Below are 22,709 nucleotides of genomic sequence, written 5' to 3' on the forward strand. Positions count from 1 at the left end.
TCATGGCTGATCTGATTGTGGCCTTAACTCCACTTTCCTGTCTGCCTCCATAACCCTCGGACTCCCTTGTAGATCAGATACTGTTTGCTTCCCATTCACCCATTACTGGAAACAATCTTTTGCTGCTTATTCACAGTAAGGTCCCCAGTTTTAGCACACCCTTTACTGGCTACTCCTCTATGGCACCAGTCCTACTCACCAAGTTACTTCAGCCACGGTTCCTAGCTCTGCAGATAATGCTTCCATTCCCCATCTCCCTCTCATTGACCATAGTCTCCCATTTATCTCCAACCCTTATTCCTTGTTCTCTGTTCAACCCTAGAGCCCAAACTCCATTCCCACCCTCCTCATGCAATCATCCCCAAACTGTGTTCTCTCACCAATCCTCATCTCCCTCCTTTATCTCTGCCCCCCATCCCCTACCATCCCTCTTTGCCCCAATACTCATTCTCACTCATCCCCATGCTCCCTCTCTCCCCAACACCCATTCCCTCATCTCCATTACACCCTCATTTCCCCTGAACCCCAGTTTCCCTTTCATATCTCCAACCCCTAAGCACAATTGTAGTTGTTCCTGCTACAAGAGCATGGAATAATCCTACAATTCGTTCTCTATAGTTACGGGTGGGTGGACCATGAGGGGTGTTTGATGACACATTGAGAGAATACAGTGGCAAGAAATTTAAAGCATAAAAATCTCCTGAGCTTCTTGCCCTGACTCACAGAGGAGCCAAACCCTGGGGGGGGGGGGGGGGGGGGTTTATTGGCAGCCCCACCTCTTGCCACCCTCACCTCTTGCCACCCTCAGCATATGTGATGAGAAATGCTTTCAACCAGAGGGTGACCCTTAAATAAATCAACTTTTACTAATTTTCCAAAATGGTATTTATGAATAGGCCTTTGCCATAACAATTACTATTCGAAAACCAACAACATCTTAAGAAGCAGCTCAGCTGCTTTAAGTTTACAAGTATGGATAGGCCATGTTTGCTTTGTTGAAACAAAATTCAATGAGAAATTAATTGAGTTTTTTTTAACCTTTCTTGTTTTCCTTTGTTCATTTTTAAAAATAACTTTAGCATCCAATATTAGAAGTTGACAACAAACTCTAATGGTAGAAAACAAGAGCAATTTTTTTTGTTTACTTTCTGCCCCAGACCTGGTAGCAAATTGAAAAGAAAGAAAACGAAACGAAACGAATCGCGGGTTCCCGTTGCCGGGTAACGGCGGTTTGTCCCATCTCGGCTACCGTAGGTGGGAGCTGTCAGCTTGCTGTTCGGGTTGACAGATTCGCTGATGGGCCACGACCGTTTATGTCGCGGTTTAAAAAGAAGTGGGTGCGTGTTTAAAAGCAAGATTTTTAGTTTGTATTTCCGAAGGTAGAATAACCTGCGTTGGAGGAAGAGGATAGGTTTGTCGAGGCGGGAGTGAAGGGGCGGGGTAGTTAATGGCGAAAGTGCGGTTGTTGGGGTGGGGGTAGTGAGCGGAGCGGCCGCGGCCAGGGCTAGAGCCCGGGGAGGCGCTCGGAGCCGCCAAGCAGCCTCCTGACAGCGGGTGGGGAACCGCGGAGCTGGTCTGGTGGCGGTGGCGGCGGCGGGGCGCGAAGAAGTTCCGCTCCCGAGTGATGCGGCACCTGGAGCGGGGATGGAGGCGCCGTCGTCGTGGGATCTCGGGCTCTTCTCGTTCCTCCTGGAGCGCCTCTTCTCCTTCTGCGGCGAGTTCGCCCAGGACTGGAGCAGCAACGACATGAGGGTGACCATCTTCAAGATCCTCCTGGGCTGGCTGCTCGGCAGCTTGGTGGCTATTCACATGGCCTGGAAGTTTTACGGCGCCACAGTCAATGACATGTACTACAGGCAAGGTGTGTGTGTGTGTGTGTCTGAACGTTGGTGTGGGGTAGGGTTGCCAACCCTCCAGGATTGGCCTGGAGTCTCCCGGAGTTCGAGATCAACCTCCAGCTGTGTGTAACCCTGGGGAACAAAAAAAATATGATTGGGACATTAATATTTTTTTTGCCGCTTTCTTTGGACATTTCTGTTTACCAGATATAAAACGGGCGAAAAAGGCTATTTCAAAGTCAAGCATCATCCAATTGGGTAATGAATCTTTTTACTTTCCAATTGGCTTAGGAAGACTGTACGTCACAAGGATGGATGCGTTGGCCGACTAATGATAGCTTGGTGGGGGGGGGGGGGGAGGTGGGGGTGCAAGTCGTGCGATGAAACCTCCAGAAGTATATTTAATCACAGTTGGCAACCCTGTGGTCAGAGGTGGGGTGGAGGATGAGGGGTGCTTTCTAATTTTACCGTGCTGTGGTCTGAGTCAGCGTCCCTGGTAACAAGTTACTGCTACAAATTGAAGTCCAGGGCTTGTTCACTTTGAAGAGCAGGTGACTGGAAAGATTGACGACACGGCTTAATTTTTGCGAACAAGAGTCACATTGACTCAGTGTGACTCTGTTTCTGTCTCCACAGATGTTGCCAGACCTGCTGAGTTTTACCAGCATTTTCTGTTTTTATTTCAGATTTCCAACATCCGCAGTATTTTGTTTTTAGCTTAATCTCTGTGTTCTGGAGAAGGGTCATATTGGACTCAAAACATTAACTGCAATCGGATAATAGTGGCAGGTTATTTAATGGACCAAGAGTCCTTTTCGACAACCAGGAATGTCAGTAGTGGTGATTTGTCCTAATCCTGCTGCCAAATAGCTAAGCCCAACATTTTCTATTGTCTCTCAGGTTCAGGAAAATCTGTCACTTCCTAATTTTTGTTGCATTCAGCTAACTCAGCAAAAGTTTATGAGATTCAAACATGATTCCTGTTTCTATGGCTCTATTGTTGTGCTGATGCACTGTTATGCTTTACTCCCATCAAGTTGTTGACAAATTAAATTAGATAAGGATGTTCTCTTTGTTTTAACTTCCTTATTTGGAGATGATCACGCCATTTGCTGCTGGGAATCATGTTTACATGGTTTTCCTTTTGAGGAAGAATAGCAGTGTGTGAGATATTCTTGAAATGATCTCCGATATGTTCACGAAAGCCAGAAGCCATAAGAACGAGGAGCAGGTTTGGCCAAATGGCCCCCTCGAGCCTGCTCTGCCATTCAGTAAATCATGGCTGATCTGATTTTGGCTTCAGCTCCATTTTCCTGTCTGTTCCCCTTAAACTTTGACTAAACTGTGGTTCAAAATTCTGTTTATCTCAGCCTTGAATATATTCAATGACTCAACCTCCACAGTTCCCAGGGTTAAAGAATTCCAAAGATTCATGATGCTCTGAGAGAAGAAATGCCTCCTCTTTCAATCTTAAATAGATGATTCCTTATTCTGAAACTATGCCCCCAGTTCTAGGTTTCACCAAAGAGGAAACATCCTCGCAGTGCATAGCTGTTAAGGCCCCTAAGAATCTTTTTTTATTATTCATTCATGGGATGTGGGAATTGCTGGCTAGGCCATCATTTATTGTATGTTTCAATAAGATCACCTTTTATTCTTTGAAGCTCTGATGAAAATAGGCTGACCTTGCTCATCTTTCCTCATAAGAGAACCCCTTCATCCAAGCAATTCATCAATCCATTGAACCTTCTCCAAACTGTCACCAATGCGAGTACTTCCCTCCTTAATCAAGGAGACCAAAACTGTGCACGGTACTTAGGTGTTGTCTCACCAATACCCTGTGCAATTGTAGCAAGACCTCCCTACTTTGATACTCCATCCCCCTTGCAATAAAGGCCACGTTCCATTTGCCTTCCTAATTATTTGGCATGTCTGCACGCTAACATTTTGTGTTTCATGTACGAGGACATTCAGACCCCTCTACTGCAGCATTCTGTAGTTTCTCTCCAATTAAATAATGTTTAACCTTTTTGTTCTTCCTACCAAAGTAGGTAACATCACTTTTTCCCACATTCTGCCAGTTTTCCTGCTAAGGTAGTAATCCAGAGATTATTACTTTTGTGGTTCTGCTTTTTAATTTAACCCCCAGCTGCTCGCACTTGTCAAGAGCCTCTTCCTTAGTCCTACCTATGTCGTTGATACCCATGTGGACCATGATAACTGGATCTGCCCCCACCCCCCCGCTCCAACTCCATGTTCCTTTCCAGCCTTGACTAGATGTCCTCAACCCTGGCACTGGGTAGGCAACATAGCCTTTGGGACCAATGCTCTCGGCTGCAGAGAACAGTGTCTCCCCCTCTAACTATATTGTCCCCCATCACTTTCTTTTAATTTATTCAAGGGATGTGGGATTTGCTGGCTGGGCCAGCATTTATTATCCATCCCTAGTTACCCACTATTACATTCATTTTTATTCACCTCACCACCGCCCCCCCAACTTGAATGACCCATGGTGCTGTAGTCACTTTGCTCTTTCTCCATATAATCCCTGCTCTCTTGTCCCCACAGGTTGCAAGAATATTTGTTTTTGGAATTATAATTTAATTGTAGATCTTGATCTTTTCGTCTTGAGTTTAGTGCACGTGCATTGAGCCATCAGGTTGTTAATTATGTATTTTTAAAAATTGCATTTGTGTGACTATGTGCTCAGGATATCCCATAATGCTCACAATGAATTATTTTTGGAACAAAATCATTTTATAGGCAAATGCAGCAGCCATTTTGAACAGAGTAGGAACCCATAAATGACAATGGGAGGAAAGACCATGTAACCTGTTTTGTTGGTGTAAGTTGAGGTTGTATATTGACTGGGATTCTAGAGAAGTCTTTGCTCTTCGAAGAAGTGTCATGGGATCTTTCTACAAACACCTGAATAGAGGCATTGGTTTAATGTGTAATCCAAAAGATCTAATTTGTATAATAATGCGATAGTCTTTCAGTCACACATTGAGAATCAGCCTGATTAGATGCATAGGTCCTGAAAGTAGTACTTGAATCTACAACTCTCTGGCTTAGCAGTGATGCATATGAAATAAATTATCACATTAATGATCTCAAAGCACCTAACTGACCACTGTCAAGTATATAGTAGGAATTCTATTAGATCATTCACTTTGAATGCAAACAGAAAATAAAATGCACAATCACTTATTTTTTACCTTCCAAAAATAAATGAGTGAAGGAAGAAATTTTGTGAATCAGAAGAAAGCAAGAACAGTATAACTGAAGAGAGAGAAAGAACTCACCAGGAGGAGACCTTCATTGTAACACCCAGTGAGAGGTGTCTGTAGCACTGAGAAATTGGGCCAGACTGTCTAGCCCTTTTACTTTCTGAATAAAGCATAGAAAAGCTTTTAATAAATTTAAATAAAATATAAGAGGAGACTATTTCTCTCATCCTAATTAGGCACAATTAATTAATATTTAGCGAGTGTCCATTTCCCATCTCAAACAGAGGCTGCAAAGAGATACATACAGGTTAAGTGAGTGGGCAACAAAATGGCAGATGGTGTATAATATAGGGAAGTGTGAAGTTATTCACCTTGGCTGTAAGAAAAAAGAATATTTTTTAAAAGGTAAGTAGTGATGTTCAAAGAGTCTTGGATGCGCTTGTGCAAGGAACGCAGACAGTTAGCATGTGGTTGCAACAAGCAATTAGGAAGGCAAAAAGTATGTTGGCCTTTGTTACAAGAGGATTGGAGTAGAAGAATAAAGAAGTCTTGCTACAGTTGTACATGGTTTGCTGAGATTGCATCTGGTGTACTGTGTAGTTTTGGTGTCCATATCTAAGAGAGGATATACTCGCATTGGAGGCTGTACAGCAAAGGCTCACTAAATTGGTAGGTTGTCCTATTATGAGAGGCTGAGTAAATTGGGCTTATATTCGGTGGAGTTTAGAAGAACGAGAGGCAATCTCATTGAAACCTACAAAATTCAGAAGGGGCTTGATAGGGTAGATGCTGAGAAATTGTTTCCATTGGTTGAGGAACCTAAAACACAGGGGCACTGTTGCAGGATAAGGGACCAATCATTTAGGAATGAGTTGTGGAGAAATTACTTCACTCAAAGGGTTTTGAATCTCTGGAATTCTGTACCCTAGAGGGTTGTGGATGTCCCAACAGTTAATACATTCAAGGCTGGGATAGACAGGTTTTTGGTGTCTCAGGGGATTGAGGGAGATGGGGAGTGGGTGGGAAAATGGAGCTGAAGCCCAAGATCGGAAGTGGCTGTTTTGAATGGTGGAGCAGGCTCGGTGGGCTATCTGGTCTACTCCTTTTTCTTATGTTTTTAGTTGGTAACTGAACCACAATAAACCAATGTTCGAGCTGTGCTGGTTTAGCTTTTCTCCAGGACAACAGTAGGGGATTAACAATTATTTCTCTGAGGGTTGTGAGACTTTAGAATTCTCTTCCTCAAAAGTTGGTTAAGGCAGAGTCCATGAATATTTTTAAGGAAGAGGTAAATAGATTCTTGATAAGCAAGGGTGAAAGGTTATTGGGGATATGAGGTTGAAATCAGATCAGCCATGATCTTATTGAATGGCGGAGCAGGCTTGAGGGGCCGAGTGGCCTACTCCTCCTAATTCTTATGTTAGATCCAACAGAGACAGTGGGTAAAATCAACTATGGTTTCCATCCCTAATTGTTTACCAGTGACCCGTTCCTGGAAGGTGGATGTATGTGGAACACAACTTGGAGCTTGGCAGCTGAAAAATATTGGACTTATTATAAACTTTTAAGAATGGCTTTTAAGGAAAATTAAAAGGATGCACTTGAAACCCTGGATAAGGATCTTTTTGATGTCTTCAATTAAAGGTTAAGTCTGGCCTTTGGAGTGGTAACGTCAGGGAGAGGGGCGCCCTGGAACAGTGAGATGGATAAAGGCTTGGAAAGGGGGCAAAATTTAGTTCAGCTTGGTTAAAATCAGAATGGGTAATGGTTTTTGCTTAGTGTCCATGAAAAAAGCACGTGTCCATAACCTTGCTAAAGCTACAAGGCAAGGGCAGCATTCAAGATCTTCCATACTTTTGAAGGACATGGAGAGATAAAAAAAAACATAGCAAAGCTGTTTTCGCGAACTGTGAGAAGAGAGAGAGAAGAACAAATATGCTAGTTAAGAGACTTAAAAAAACACTCTCTTCACGTTTTCAAGGACACTGAACCAGGAGTGGTTCAAAGAAGACTTCAGTGAAGAACTAACCCCTCAGTCACTTGAAGCAGAATTGAGTTTTAACTTGTACTACCAGCTAGGGTTCCTAGCATCTCTATCTATAAAACTTGTCCCTTAATGTCAATAAAACCAAATGTTTAGAAAAGTTTTCAGTCTAGATTTATCCTTACCTCTTGTACCCCTGCATTAGTCTGCATCTTCAGGAAAGGAGGAACAGAGAAAATTGTTCGAAAAGAACCATGAAAGAAATTGTGTGTACATCCTCTTTTGAAGGTGATGGGCTGAGGTGCAGTTCCATTGGCACCAATAACCCTTCATTGCTTTACTCAAGTGGCACTCTTCAAATGTGAGACTGAGTGTTAATGAGCTACACCTTGTGAGGGAATCACAGGTGAGTTCATGCCATTCCTTGCCCAATGTTCACGTGTATTTTAAAGAAAGGAGAAAAGATTTGAATTTATATAATAACATTCACAACATCGAGACATCCTAAAGTGTTTCGCAAGCAATTAAGCACGGCTGAAGTGTTACCTCTAGACTTAACTATTCCAACACTCTTGTGGCCGGGCTTCCATCTTCCACCATCCATAATCTTGAGCTCATTCAAAACTCTGCCTCTATTCTAACTCGCATCAAGACCATCACCCCCTTTGCTTGATGACCTACATTGGCTCCTGGTTCAGTAACACCTACATTTTGTAATTCCCATCCTTGTTTTAAATCCTCCTCCACAATCTCTTGTGCTTCTTCAATTCTGGCCTTTTACGGATCCCTAACTGCTCTGTCATTGGTGATGGGCTCTCACTTACCCAGGCCCTAACCCTGTAATTCACTCCTAAATCTCTCTCCCCCTCTCTGTCCTTTAAGATGCTCTTTAAAACCTATCTCTTTGACAAAGCTTTTGGTTATTTGTTCTAATAACTTCTTTTGTGGCTTGGTGTCAAATTTGTTTGGACAACCACTCCTTAGAAGTAAATAAAAACAAAAAACTGCAGATGCTGGAAATCCAAAACAAAAACAGAATTACCTGGAAAAACTCAGCAGGTCTGGCAGCATCGGCGGAGAAGAAAAGAGTTGACGTTTCGAGTCCTCATGACCCTTCGACAGAACTAGGTGAATCCCAGGAAGGATTGAAATATAAGCTGGTTTAAGGTGGTGGGGGGAGAGAAGTGGAGGGGGGCGGTGTGGTTGTAGGCAAAAGCAGTGATAGAAGCAGATCATCAAAAGATGTCACAGATGGCAGAACAAAAGAACACCTAGGTGTCGAAGTTGGTGATATTATCTAAACGAATGTGCTAATTAAGAATGGATGGTAGGGCACTCAAGGTATAGCTCTAGTGGGGGTGGGGGGAGCATAAAAGATTTAAAAATATTTAAAAGTAATGGAAATAGGAGGGAAAAAGAAAAATCTATATAATTTATTGAAAAAAAAAGGAAGGGGGAAGAAACAGAGGGGGGGAAGGAGATAGAGGAGGGAGGTCAAGACCTAAAGTTGTTGAATTCAATATTCAGTCCGGATGGAAGATGAGGTGTTGTTCCTCCTTAGAAGTGCTGTAGGACATTTTACTCTGGAAGAGGCACTATATCAATGCAAATTGTGTAATTTCTGTTGCAATTTAAGGTTACTGAATAATCAGTAGTGGAGTTCAGGCTGTATAAATTCCCTGAGATAAAAACAAAAAACTGCGGATGCTGGAAATCCAAAACAAAAACAGAATTACCTGGAAAAACTCAGCAGGTTTGGCAGCATCAGCCGATGCTGCCAGACCTGCTGAGTTTTTCCAGGTAATTCTGTTTTTGTATAAATTCCCTCTTGTTTGTCCCCAAAAGCATTGGCATGATTCTTCTCCGCCGATGCTGCCAGACCTGCTGAGTTTTTTCCAGGTAATTCTGTTTTTGTTTTGGATTTCCAGCATCTGCAGTTTTTTGTTTTTATCTACAGTATCCCCAGTGCTGCCCTGACTGAGATCAGCTAACTCAGCCCAGGACTCATTGGACTGATTACATTTAAATGTTGGAAGGGGATAATGCAACAGCTTTGACAATTGAGAGTATTGATTGATGTTGGTTCAAACATGAAACAACACTGAACTAGTGAGGAAAGGGTGAGCGATTATTATTAAAAATCATGAAGGGTCTGAACAGAGTAGATAGGGAAAATCTGTTCCCATTGGTGGAAGGATTGAGAACAAGAGGGAACAAATTAAGGGAATTGACATAAGCAATGGTGACACGGGGAAAACTATTTCATGCAGTGAGTGGTTAGGACCTGGAATACACTGCCTGAGAGTGTGGTGGAGGCAAGTTCAATCAAAGCATTCAAGATTATTGTCTGAAAAGGAAGAAAGTGTAGAGCTGCGGGGAGAAGGCAGAGGAATGGCACTAGATGAATTGCTTTTGGAGAGCCAACGCAGACACAATGGGCCATATGGCCTTCTGCTCTACTGTAATCATTGTGATTTTGTGAATTACTATGTGAGAAGTGGGAGGGATGAACTTAGGTTAAATTTAAAGCGGTTTTGCTGTGTAGCTTTGATTCAGGTTGTTTGCATTGATTATGTGATGAATGTGTTCTGAATATGCCTCTGGGATCTATAGCTATGAATATTGTATTGTGAGAATAAGTACATTATAATACTTAATACGGCTGTGGATAATAATGCTGCCACGGATTTGTGGTTGCCCCTGCCTTTTGTACAAAACACAATTGTGCAGAAGTAACTGAATCAAATATTTCCTCAGGTTGGGGTATCCAGAATGGGGGCGGTGAGCTTTGGTCATTTAGGAATGAAATCTGGAAGCAGTTCTTTACAAACTAGATGATAGAAATCTAGAACACCTCTCCGCTTTATCCACCACCCCTCTCCCCCATCATCTCATAGAAAGCATAGAAAAGGCTGGGGCTTTTCTATTGGCTGGGCCAAGCATGCTTTCGAGACGAAGGTAAATAGGTTTTTGTTGCGTAAGTGTTTGGAGCAATGGGAAGGTCAACTTGGCTGCAGGTACAGATAGGCCGTGATCTAATGGGAGAGAAAACTTGAGGGGCTGAGCCACTTACTTGTGTTCCAATGTGCATAATAGTGACTATATTTCAAAAAGTAAGTAATTAGCTGTAAAGAGCTTTGGGACATTCTGATGACTTGAGGGACAAATTTGTACATTCATTTCTTTGACAGCAATATTTCAGTCATCAACATCAAACTCCTTTGTCTTCCTCTAAACAAAAAAAGAGCTACTGATCGAAATTCATTGCCAAACATTTGGAATATATAATGTAAAGTTAAATTTTCACTTTTCTTATCAGTATGTCATTGAACCTGTATGAGATGGTGTAATATCAATGACGTTTATAGAATTGATTGTGCCATAGGGACTAGGTAGTAATGTTTTTGAAGTTTTCCTTTTAATTTAACAGACCACTAAATGTACCCAGAAACTACTGGGGATCCTGTGTAAAATAAAGTAACCTGGAGCCTATTAGAGTTAAATAGTACAGACCAGTGTTTGATTTATAACCAAAGCTGATGCTCAACATATTATGGAACACATTTACCATTTTCAAAACAAAAACAGAATTACCTGGAAAAACTCAGCAGGTCTGGCAGCATCGGCGGAGAAGAAAAGAGTTGACGTTTCTTCTTTTCTTCTCCGCCGATGCTGCCAGACCTGCTGAGTTTTTCCAGGTAATTCTGTTTTTGTTTTGGATTTCCAGCATCCGCAGTTTTTTTTTGTTTTTATCTCTGTGTTGACATTTACCATTTTGTCAGTTCAAGGTGGATGGGAAAAGATCCTGTGGCAGTATTTGAAGAAGAGCAGAGAGGTGTCCAAACCAACATTTTCCCTTACCTCCACCAATTAAAAAACAGAATAATTCATCTCATTGGCTTTTATGTGATAATTGCTGACACAGAATGCCCTGTTTACCTAATTTATTGGTCACTGATTGATTGAAGCAATTGTGTATGTTGTGATTGATGTATTTATATTAGAAGGTTAAGATGATACCATAAAAAAACATCTGGACTCTCTGTTTTACATCCTTGAAATGCGCTGCTACTAATATGTGTTTCAACAGCTTGCATTTATATAGTGCCCTTAACATAGAAAATGTCCCACTGCAGTTCAGAAATTTCAACCAGAAAATGGGAGCCAGGCTGAAGGAGAAGCTATTAGGAGGGGTAACGAAAAGCTTAGTCAATGGCATGGTTTTGAGAGTGAGTGAGAGAATGAGATTTCCAGAACATGAGACTGGTCAGCTGAAGACATGGCCAACAGTAGTGGGAAATGGGGAAAAGGGTTCAGGGCGCTGGGGAGTGAGGAAGTAATATAATTGGAGAAGGTGGGGAGAGAAATGGAATCAGTGTCTTCACAATGTCTGTAGGAGAAAATTGTGGATGATTCAAGGCTGGATGTCAGACAAAGCAGTCTGACAGTACAACTAGTGGAGGGGTCATGATAGGTGGTGGAGAGGTAGAGCTGCGTGTCATCAATGTACATTTGGAAGTTGACTCCATGTCTGTGGGTGATCTCACCAAGCATTGATGATAATCAAGTTTAGATCTTTGGGGACTGTGGAAGTAATAATGCAGCATTTATTCCATTTTGAGTTTTTTTTTGTTTACAACAGTGTGACTGTGGACAGCAGCAGTCTTGGAGTCATTGAGTCTTTGCAGCACAGAAGGAGGCCGTTTGCCTATTAAGTCCAAGCCAGCTGTCTGTAGAATAACCTAGTCAGTTCCATTCTCCTGCTTTATCTCCGTAACCCTGCAAGCTTATTTCCTTCAAGTTCCCATCCAATTTCCTTTCAAAATTACTGATCGTCTTTGCTTCCACCACCCTCGTAGGGAGCATGTTTGAGGTCATGACCATTTGTTGTGTAAGAGAAAAAGTTCTTACTCACATACCACCACCCCCAACCCCCCATATCTCTTGCCCAAAACCTTAAATCTGTTTCCCCTACTCCCTTTAACATCAGCTAATGGGAAACAGCTTTTCTTTATCTACACAATCTAAACCTGTCATAATCTTGTATAGCTCTCAACCCTGTTTTGTTCCAAGGAGAACAACAGACAGCTTTTCAAACCTAAACTTGTTAAATTCCATTATCCCTGGAATCATTCTGGTGAATAGTCTCTGCACCCTCAGGTGAATGGAACTGGATGCAGTGCTCTAGTTGTGGCCTGCCGAGAGCTTTGTGTTCAGCATAACTTCCTTGCTTTTGTACTCAATACTCCTATTTATGAAATCCAAGATCCCTTGTGCTTTGCTAATATGTCAATATGTCCTGCTACCTTAAAGATCCATGCACGTGAATGAATCGAACCACAAACTGTTAGTCCGTTTAATTTTTGCTGCACAACACCATGAATCTTTAATAAAATAAACAATAAGGATTATTACAGGACATTGTCATTGACCCATTACTGATTTTTGTATGTGAAATAATTCATTGGAGTCATGCTCACTATTGAGAATGTTCTCCAAACTCCTGAACATGATAACTTTGCGTTTCTTTTGTGTAATGCTTTTTTTATGTTTTATTGCTCTTTTCCACAAGTCATTGTTGGCTATCCCTCGATACAAGGATGACACTTACTCAGGGTGATGAGTTTCTGCCATGGGTCTTCATGTGAGTGGACAGGCTGATTCTCAACCTAGAGACCTTTGGGCACATGGGGCAGGATGTCCAATGAGGTAGTCGGATCCGGAGAGCAGGATTTGCTTCCTTTTCTTCTGTGCCGCTACTCTGCCTCTTTAAGCTAGTCCCAGTAATGGCGACCGCAAAAGTAATAGATTGAATTCTTATTTGGTGGCCCACTAATGTCCTTTAGGAGAGGAAGTCTGCCATCCTTCCCAGTTTGGTTTGTGTGTGACTCCAAACCCACAGCGATGTGGTTGACTCTGAACTGCACTCTGAAACGGCTAGCAAACCATTTCCATTGTGTAGAATTGGACAATATTGTAAATGCTGGCCTGACGGGCGACACCCACATCCTGTGATTGACTTTTTTTGGAAATATAATATCTTCCTTTGAGGAGGAAAATTAGAGGAGAGTCCCCCGGGGCTGCTCTTGCACATTCCGACCACACACAATGCGAGTTGTGATTTATTATTTTTCTGTGTGAGATGAAGCAAGCTGTTTGAATTTGAGTTTGTTTTACAGGTAGCGGAGGTCAGAATGGAGGCACTCCGGATGGCTCTTCAAACTTTACTAGTTGGTATGTTTCCTTTTAAAGACATTTTTGGATATGCAATACATCATTAGATGGAAACTTTTACAAAATAACTTTTCTTGTTCAATTTTTGCATTAAACAAATAACTAATTTAATAAAGATCCCAATATGTTCTTTCAGAATTTCTATCAGTTAAAATAGATCAGCTAGCCTCAAGGTGCAAATGCACTCAGAACTTTATCAAAGAGGTCCTCTTCCTATGAGAGTCTATTGTAAGCATTTGAGCTCATCAGGGGGCACATTATAGATTCCTGAAAAACAGTCACAAATGTGAACCCTCATTGATTTATTTTATCTCTCCTTCAAAACCAGTAATATTAAGCCCAATTGTATTGCCTCTACTGCCTCCCAAGCTAAAATCATCTAATTAAACATAGTCTAGAGATTGAATCATCGACTTTCCTCAGCTGTGCTCACTGCCTTAACTAACGGCCATTCAAGAAATTTGGCCCTAGAATTGTTAACTTGGTGGGTTACTATTCCACAAGTATTCTAGTCTTGTCCAAATTACCATTTATCTTTTGGTGAGTGTCAGGTAAATGATAGCAGACATTAAAACAAAGAGCATGTTATAGTGATGTCCAATTGTGTTATTTCCCCCAGCAAACTCAGACGCCCTTCACAGCAGGGTCACTCTGCAGCGTCAGGAGTGGTTTTGTTCCCCCCACACTACCCCAATGATGGTGAGGCCAGCTGTAGTTCCACCACCTGAGATCAATTAAATCAGCACAAACCAGCGATCAAATGTGAAATCTTCATGCTATTTATGGTGTAGTTTCAAGCTCGATAGTAAAGTTACCAAAGGACCATCAGTGGAGCAACGATCTCATGCTTTGATTTGTTTTCCTCAGCAACTTTTTATCCTCTGCCTTTCCTGAAGGTATTCATTGCTTGCTGCAGTATGACAGCAGGAACCCCTTTTGCTCACCCAAACACCATCCTTATTGGCACATTTGATAAATACAAGGATAGTGTTTTTTGAGTGACTTAAATTGAGAAGTGCCAAGGTTTGCTTCTTGATATGTCATGAGGTAGCTGGTTCAGAAGAAGCTGCAGTGGGGCTGCTACAAGTAACTGTAGTGTCATTCAGCTGAGGGAAGAAAACTTGGGCAGGATTTCTGTTCCTGGTCACTCTTTGAAAATGTCTCTGGAATTTGGATGGTGGAACCATGAATTCTCTTTCTGGAATGAGGAGAAGCAAGTGACTTATACTTTTCATAATGTAGTTGTCAACAAGTCTAATGAAATTATACCAATTTTGAATCCTAAAATGTTTTAAATTGTTTCTACAGGGAAAATCCCAGCGGCGAGTCAATTAAAAGTCACAAAGAATGAGTGATGATGATGTGTGAATTCTGCAGCTGAGACATGCGGTGATTTGCTGTGTGGAGTAAAGTTGTCGTGAACTTGGAATGTTCGAACTGGTGTTGGATGCTGGACTCTTCAAAGTTTTGAGTGTTGCCACCTGATAACTTAAAATGTGCCATTGTGACTCAATGCCGTTAATTTGTTTTTATTTTCTAATACTCTTAGACTTTGCTGAGTATCGGGGGAAGTATATGTTGACGTGTTGGCTAAAAAGTACCAGTAACTAAAATGTTGATCATTTGAACAGAGATGTGCTGGGCTTTTCAAGACTCCTCAGGATTCAGAGCAGTGGTGGAAAATGGATCTTATCTGAAGGAAATCACAGAATCAACGTGATTCTGTTGGATAAGAGTAAATTCAAGTAGTGGTGGGTGTCATTATATGAGCCCAGCAATAGATTAGTCAGGAACCAACAAGCATTTAGTAGACTGTTCTCCTGTCACAATGTTGTCCTAAAGGAACTTGTCAAGGGTGTACCAATTTGGATTGGGAAACTCCGATCCATACACTTTAGGTAGAATGGTTATATACTAGTCCTCAAAGGCCATCAAACTGCTTCTATATTGATCCCTAAGTGCAACAGGGCAGGTTGTAGATCTGAGAGGTATTGTTAAGAATTAACTTGTAAAACAGAGCAGTTTCAGATTTAGATGCCCTACATGCTATTGCTTTTTATTTTGTCATCTGTATACATGCAAATATTGACAGAACCAAAATTTGTTTGTGTATAGACATGGTCAGCAAAGTTTAACTGCAGCATTATTAATAGGAAGTTGGGCAGTCTTCTGAGGGAGTTAAATAAAGTAAAATGTTACTGTCTGAGGTAGTTTCTCAGTCTCCCTGTGACAATATAACATTAATTCTCCATGCTGGGAGCATCTTTTACCAACTTTATGTACTGAGTGAAGCTAGTGGCCTATAACCTGATGGGGAATCTGCAGCTTGAATTTCAGTTTAAATAACTAAATTGGTGAAAAATTCAGGAGCTTATTTTACTTGATATCCGTAATTATGGTGGCACAACATTGGTATGCCAATATTATGTAGCATGATTGTAGAATGGTGGGTTCATGCCAGGGACCTCCCCTGTGAGGTAAATTTTTAATCTTGATCTTGCTGTTAGGAAATATTTTGGGAAAAACTTTCAACTAGTGGCAGCCTGTTTCTCACCGGAAAAACAGACTACTAGCTGTTGACAGTGCATCTTGTACACCCATTTCACCGCCTGAATAATCTTCTCAGGCATGCCGTTAAATGAGTGCCAGCGCTACTACCCGAAACAGGAGGGAGGTTGTTTGTATGTTCAAATCGAGATCCTGCGCCGGTTGTAGAACCTAACTTTCAGAGAAATGGGCAGAGCTCACACAGTGCGCAAGTTCCTGTCTATGCTTTCAGAGGCCTGTTATCCTTAAAAAGCCCTTTCCAAAAAGGTAATTTAATATAAAATGTAGTGGGCCAGGAGAAGCAGGAGTGCGCCATTTGCTCTTACAAAAATATAGTGTAGCCAGTCCACTGCTGGCTTGTTTCACCACCCCTGACAACCACAACCCCTCCCATTGTCCTTTGAAGACAGCAGATTTTACTTGCCATCCAGATGATTTTTTTGCCATAGTAAACAGTGAGCTGAAGTAGACCCTCTGTTAGCAACAACTTACTGACAGAATGTTACTGAGACCCAAACCAGGAAGATTATTCAGGTGGTTCGAGCCTTCCGGCTGCTGCATTTGGTGGACAATGCAGGAGCATCACCGATATTGTACCTGTTTGGACCCAAACTGAAATTACTCCAATTTGGTGACGGTCACATTGCTTTCCCAGAGGGAGATAAAGCTTCACTTTGGATTTGTGAAAAACTTTCTGACAGCCAGCTCGGGAGTTGGATTGGGTAAGGAGTTGGACCAACTCGCTCCCTCTTCCCAAAAGCTTAAGGTAACACTTCCCAATCAGCTGACTAGATTTTCATGCACTTACTACCAGGTTTAGCATTCTGAGTGAAATAGACTTTATGCACATCATGTCTGTGAGGCAAGGGTGTTATGAAAGTAACCCTTCTTGAATAGAATGAGAGCCTGAACTACTAGAAGTCAACAATATTCCACAGAAATAATCAGGAATAGGAACCCACGACTAAAGTCAACTTAGCATTATTTAAAAAATAAATCAGTTAGTGGTGATAATTAAGAACATTGCATAGCCTAAATAGATACATGATGGTGGACTGTTAATTACCATTAATCTTGATCTGTGTTTCCATTTAAATCTCAAATAAATCACAGGTTGCAGTTTACATTTTTCTATTTTTGGCAATCTGTCTCCAGTTATCACTTTTTTTTTCTATCGGGCTTCATAAAACAACTATTTTGGAAATTATGATGCAAAATGCTGTAATGTAGCAATATTGCAGAGCAATGTGGTTACCTTGTACCAGAATGGATATTCAAATTCATCCAATCTGAACACTGGGGTAACGCAATAGTGTGTTTTTAGTACATATGTTTCTTTGCAGTCATGGTATATTGTATATTTTCAAAACAAAAATCCTTGAAGGAAAATTAACTTCCGTCCACACAAAAGGTTGCCCAGGTTGAGAGCAGCTCATGAAGGATGCTAAGAGATTTATCTTTGTGTTTAAATCAGTTTGCTGAAATAAGGATTGAAGTTTGAAATGTAAACAGGCATCTTCTGTTAGCACATTGCTGGAATAAATTGCTAGTAAAATCTCCAGGGGCAAATACAAGATACCAAAATTACACTTCTAATTTTATGGTGCTCAGTATGAGCCTTGACATTTTTACATTATTGTTGTATTTGTATTGTGCTACCTTCTCTCCAGTTAGATTCAAGATAAGGAAGTGATAGGGTTTGATTCTAAGTTTACGTGATAGCACAGCGTTCACGAAAATTGATTGTTAGCTATTTATTCCTTATTCGGGGGGAGGGTGCGGGGTGATGATTCCAACGGAGATATGGATATATGGGAGTCTTCTCAAGAATAATTCATTATTTATGTACCAATTTAACTTATTCTCACTTTCACATATCTAAAATTGAGTACTTGACAGTTTTACTAATTAAGTGCATGGGCACTATTATAGCCTGAAGTGGAGCTGTGAAACCCCTTCTCTCTGCCGTCTATACTTGCGAAATTCTGAGGTATAAATCCAGGCCTTTACTCAAGTTATGTACTGAAACACATAGATGCATGTACAAATAACCTTTGTTTGAGCCAAAGACCATTGGTATCCTTAAACTGCTGTGTTTAGCGACAGCCAACTTTCAATAAAATTTAAGTGCTGCTTTTCTGAATTTAAGAGATAATTGGGAAATGGTAGCAAGATAATTTCTACTTCTTGTGAACTCCCCGGGTTGGGGGGGGGGGGGAAATAAACCTATGTTAATGACTAGTGAAATGTAATCTAATTACTACTTACACCAGGAATGACCAGAATTAGAAATGTTGTGGGATGGAATTGATATAATTTTTAAATCCTACGTACAAGTGTGCCTTTATGGGACGATTTCCCACCCTTTAGTAAAGTATTTTGGGTTGAGTTGGAAATTTATTAATCTGATTGTTCAGGTCAGGGTGCAGAAAATTATGGGTGGTCTGACTTTCATTTAAAAATGTACAATGTAAGTGATTGAGTTGGTGTGTGTTGGTTGTACTACAGGGCATTACAATCTAGAGTCTGAACTTCCTCACCCATAAAACCCATTTTCCATACAACAATCTTGTGGTTTTAGATCAATACTATGTTGTCTCAGGATTTAGGGCATCCCAACCATTGCTAGCATCTGCCAATATTAAAGGACCTGGATTCTGTACTTCCATTGGCATCCAAGAACTAAGTGTTTGTTTATGGTAAAAAAAATACCACCAACAGAAGATACACCCTTGTTCTATGTCATAGGATTGAGGTGTGGTGGAAGAAGAGAGATTTTTCTTGAATATGAAGCTATTTTATTTCCTTTTTCCTACTCCTTTATAAAATCTCTGTCATGCTTTCTCTACCCTGAATCTGATGACTATTGCTGGGTTTGGCCATTTGTAGCACCTGGTGCTTTGCCTAAGTGAGGTTGGTGAGTGGTTGCCCACACATAAATCAGAGTGGGGAAGAGACTATCATTACCATGCCTTATCATGCCCTTACCTATTGTCCTCTCACTTGCATTTCCTCTGAATAGCAATCAAGAGCACTGCGTGATTTTTCCAATTCCCCCCCCACCCCCCTCCTACTCCCAGCTCCAGAGACCTTTGTAATGCTCCCACTAGCTGAGCAAGACTTTTGTTATTCCATTCATACAGGAAAGCACCCCACCACCAAATACATACTTCCTTGTTTTATTTTTTTCTCCCTTCTTATCTAGGTTCCTTTTAGCTGCGCATCACAATATGCCCAAGGTGGTGACATGTTTCAGACTGTTATCAAAGCCTCTGTCAAACCGGATACCAGCGCCTGTGCGTATATACATATAAAATAAATATATATACCTCTTCACTTTGGAAGTACTTGACCTCTGCTTGTTAATATCCTACGCAAGAGAGGCAAGATTAATTACTCAAAACTTGGCGTGTGTTATTAATTGTGTGATTATTGTGCTACATGTTGCATAAGTTTTTGGGAATTTTCTTTCTCCCACTGCCAATACTTAACAAATGCTCCTCAGTAAACATTGGTCAGAAAAATGGCTGAAACAAAAATAAAGTGTGCCCTTTTGGATTTAAGGCATGAGCAGCCATGTTTTGCCACAGTTTTATGCATAACATTTTACATGAATGCAAGGATGATTTCTTTGACGTCCCTTTTGTACTGCAACATTGTTACACCCTCACTATATTACAGTAAAAATAATGGAACTTTGGATTTGGACAGCAGTATGCCAAAAGTTGGTCTCAAGTCTCAACAGACCCTGGATTGATTGTACTGAAGTGATGTATATTCTACTGAAAACATTTTTCTAATATAAATGTTTTGTACATAAGCAGTACCATTTTTGTAAATCACTGTAATCCATAAATTGGACAACCTTTGTAAACTTGTGCCCCTAAAGTTAATTAACTTATATATATGTTTGGAAATGGAAAGGTTTTCCTGAATGCTGTATATTGGAAAAAAAAACTGCTGTATGTGCGTGTGTGTATATATATGTATATTTAGCCTTAATTTTGTTTTGGCGGGGGGGCTGTATTTGATTAAGTTTTTAAATTGTATAAAATGAGATGCAGAAACAAATTGACAGTTTGTGGATTCTTCTGTTGCTGAAGATCATAGTTTACTAAAATGCCAAATCACACTCCACTTACAAAATACAATTACTCTAATCACCTCCAACATAAAAAGACAAGCTAGTGTAAATGAACTAGAAGATCAAACTCCTACCTCCTTCAGTGACTTTATCATTTATGCTTGCCCTACTGGATACTAGCTGTGTAGCTAGTTTGACTGGATCAGCAAGCTGCAGTAGGGTGTGAGACTGTTTATTAGTGTATACAGTTGATTTCAAAAGCATAAGGAGTTGGCCTCTGAAGAAGAAACAAAGAGTCTTTGGCAAGTACTGCAAAGGAGACAGTAGCAATAAGATCTTTTTGTAACTCATTTTCTTCAAGCTAGTTTGAACTTTCTTGCTTGAAGGTGAAATGTTTTGGGATTTAAAATTATCAATGTGTCTTTTTATCTGCTTTTTCTTTCTTTCTCTGTCCACCCCCCGCCCCCAAGCTCAGGGCTTCAGAATAGTTTCACCCAGCTCAAGATTGCTGAGGTCCATTCTCTTCGTATTGAACTCTCTGCCTGAAATGCAAGTCTGACCCACAGTGCCACAACCTTCACCACAGGTAGGGCAAGGAGGCGGATCCCAAATCCACCCCAGCCGGAACAAAGATCGAACATCGTGCTGTTGGCAACAATCTAATGCATACTGGCTATTGAGCTCATTGTCCACCCCTCCCCTCCCAAGTTGACACAAGTTTCTGTGATAACATCCACTTTTACATGCATATTGTAGTCTGGAGTGTGGAACTATGAATATTGGTGTTAGAGCCTCCAATTTTCTCTCTATCATGGCCGACCAGGAAACTACCGTTCTTGCTACTTACCATTGTTGTATGTTGGAAGGATTTATAAATTGACACTCAACCTATTTGGCCATGTTATGAATGCACCATCCTTGGCCATCAAATTCTAGAGTGGGACTTGAAGCTCCTAAATTCAAGTCCCACTCTACTAAATCCAATTATAGCATGAAAACTTCATGCAGGGATTAAATCTGGTTAGCACAGCTTCGTGTTATCAGGCGATGCCTTTATCAGTAAAGGTTTGGGCCAAACTTTTAATCTATTACCTGCTACCCCTACCATCCCCTTTATGGGAAGAGCAGGTAAAATCAGTTCTCAGATGTCAGCTAATGACATTCTTGATCCCTTCACAGAAAATGAACAAGCAAAGCTCGGGTAACTCAGTCATTGATTTGTATTTCACATGCTCCTCACCTGTAGGGAAGTTCCTGATGTCTAGTCAAAGCTTCCCTTTGGTGATATAGCTAAGATTGGAAACTGAGGAATGCATTCTCCCTGCCCCACGTGCCCCCCCCCCCCCCCCCCCCCCACCAAAAGCCGTCTCTCGCGTTCTGTGGCTTAGCATTTTATAGATCTTTTTGTTAGTGATAGGGTTACAAATTTCAGAGTAAACAATAAACTTCAATCCAGTTGATTTAACACATGAGGGAGCCTTTCATCTTTAAGGAAAAAAATTCTGTGATTATAAAAAGGATGGCAGAGGTAGAAGGTAATAGGTTAAAAATTTGATTATAAATGTGTTAAAATTGCTCTTGCTTTTCAAAATCTGTCTTGTAGATTACTGCTTTGGATTCCTCTAAGCATATTTGCCATCTAGAAATTGCGATAAATTTAAATGATTCCGGGCTTGCATCCTTTTTTCCCCTCGATTCTAAGAATATCTCATTGTTTCTTCAAATTAAAAAGTGCAATTTCTAGAATTGTAGACTTGACAAACATTGGTAAACTCAATGTATAAGGTAGAGTGGACGATTGTGAATTACAAGCAATGTTGGCTACTTATAATGAAATTCATGTTATAACTTCTGCAGGTTTTTGCGGCATGGTGATCCACGGTTGTAGCTTATGCGCTGATGTGAGTGAACTTTGCATGACCATTGCAACCTGTACAATGTTATTTGCTATGATGCCTTATTCAGCAAATGTTGGCAAGTGCTTGCATTTTGTACCACTGTGGTTTTTAGCGCAGCATTCAATGTTAGCTTTGTGTCATTACTTAATGAGATTTGCTCATGACTCCGATGCTGAACTTAGTCACGGGCTTGTAGTCCTTTCATAACAGAAAGGTCTATGTGCGAAGTTAGGTCACAGGATATGTCTTTGTTGAAAATCTTTGCTGTTAATGGGTTTTGGTACTATTGGGGGTGAAGCATTATCACAGGAATTGTGAGATTTGTTAATCCTACAAAGTCGGATACTCTACATTGGTTTGATAACTTGTGCAGAACTAATAAACTTTTATGTACATCAGGTACTTTCTGGGTAAACGTCCGCCATTGTACCTGGCTCTATTTAACAAATGCATTTTAAGGTCAGACAGGAGACCGACTTATAAACCTCAGCAAGTAATACTTTTGAATTAGCTATCTGACAGCAGCCAAAAAATGATGCTTCATCAGAATTTTTTGCTTTAGCCATTCTGGTAGGATTATACCTACATGCGCAGCACTTTCCCATTGCAACATGGAAGTGATGAGCAATCAAATAGTTTGGGCAAAAGAAGATGCTCTCAGATTATATTGTTATTAATTTTAATTTTAGCATGGGTGTCATCACACACTGGCACAGCACTCTTGACTGTTGGCATGTGCATAATAGCTGCCTTTGCCAAAAGAAAGATTTAAAACTGATCACAATTTTATGGCATAAGGTAGTTCAAGACTGTAATCTTGCCTCAGGATTTGAGTGACAATTATAAACTGACAACTGCTCTATAGTTTTCTATTCTATTTTTGGCTCCACTCCC

At 40.8% G+C, this 22,709-nt stretch overlaps 1 protein-coding gene across 4 annotated transcripts; it reads left to right on the forward strand.

Moving 5' to 3' along the window:
* Positions 1–1,492: 1,492 nt before the first annotated feature.
* On the forward strand, positions 1,493–21,140 carry tcta (T cell leukemia translocation altered). Of its 4 annotated transcripts, XM_041191787.1 has the most exons (4): positions 1,493–1,861; positions 13,232–13,286; positions 13,906–13,985; positions 19,039–19,904. In XM_041191787.1, the coding sequence occupies exons 1-4, from the start codon at positions 1,645–1,647 to the stop codon at positions 19,047–19,049; spliced, it is 363 nt and encodes a 120-aa protein (XP_041047721.1). In that variant the 5' UTR covers positions 1,493–1,644; the 3' UTR covers positions 19,050–19,904. The 4 variants fall into 4 exon arrangements, with proteins under 4 accessions (XP_041047721.1, XP_041047722.1, XP_041047723.1 ...); XM_041191788.1 differs by lacking the exons at positions 13,906–13,985; positions 19,039–19,904 and adding an exon at positions 20,388–21,140; XM_041191789.1 differs by lacking the exon at positions 13,906–13,985 and having other exon boundaries at positions 14,595–19,904.
* Positions 21,141–22,709: the final 1,569 nt, after the last annotated feature.

Source organism: Carcharodon carcharias, chromosome 7 (genome assembly GCF_017639515.1).
Source record: "Carcharodon carcharias isolate sCarCar2 chromosome 7, sCarCar2.pri, whole genome shotgun sequence".
Classification (NCBI taxonomy): Eukaryota; Metazoa; Chordata; class Chondrichthyes; order Lamniformes; family Lamnidae; genus Carcharodon; species Carcharodon carcharias.

Bases quoted from the DNA above. Each gene is read 5' to 3' on its own strand.
- tcta (XM_041191786.1), top strand. From the start codon at position 1,645: ATGGAGGCGCCGTCGTCGTGGGATCTCGGGCTCTTCTCGTTCCTCCTG. The intron at 1,862-13,231 runs GTGTGTGTGTGT...TTTGTTTTACAG, and splicing joins TGACATGTACTACAGGCAAG to GTAGCGGAGGTCAGAATGGA. The intron at 13,287-19,038 runs GTATGTTTCCTT...CTTCTTATCTAG, and splicing joins TCTTCAAACTTTACTAGTTG to GTTCCTTTTAGCTGCGCATC.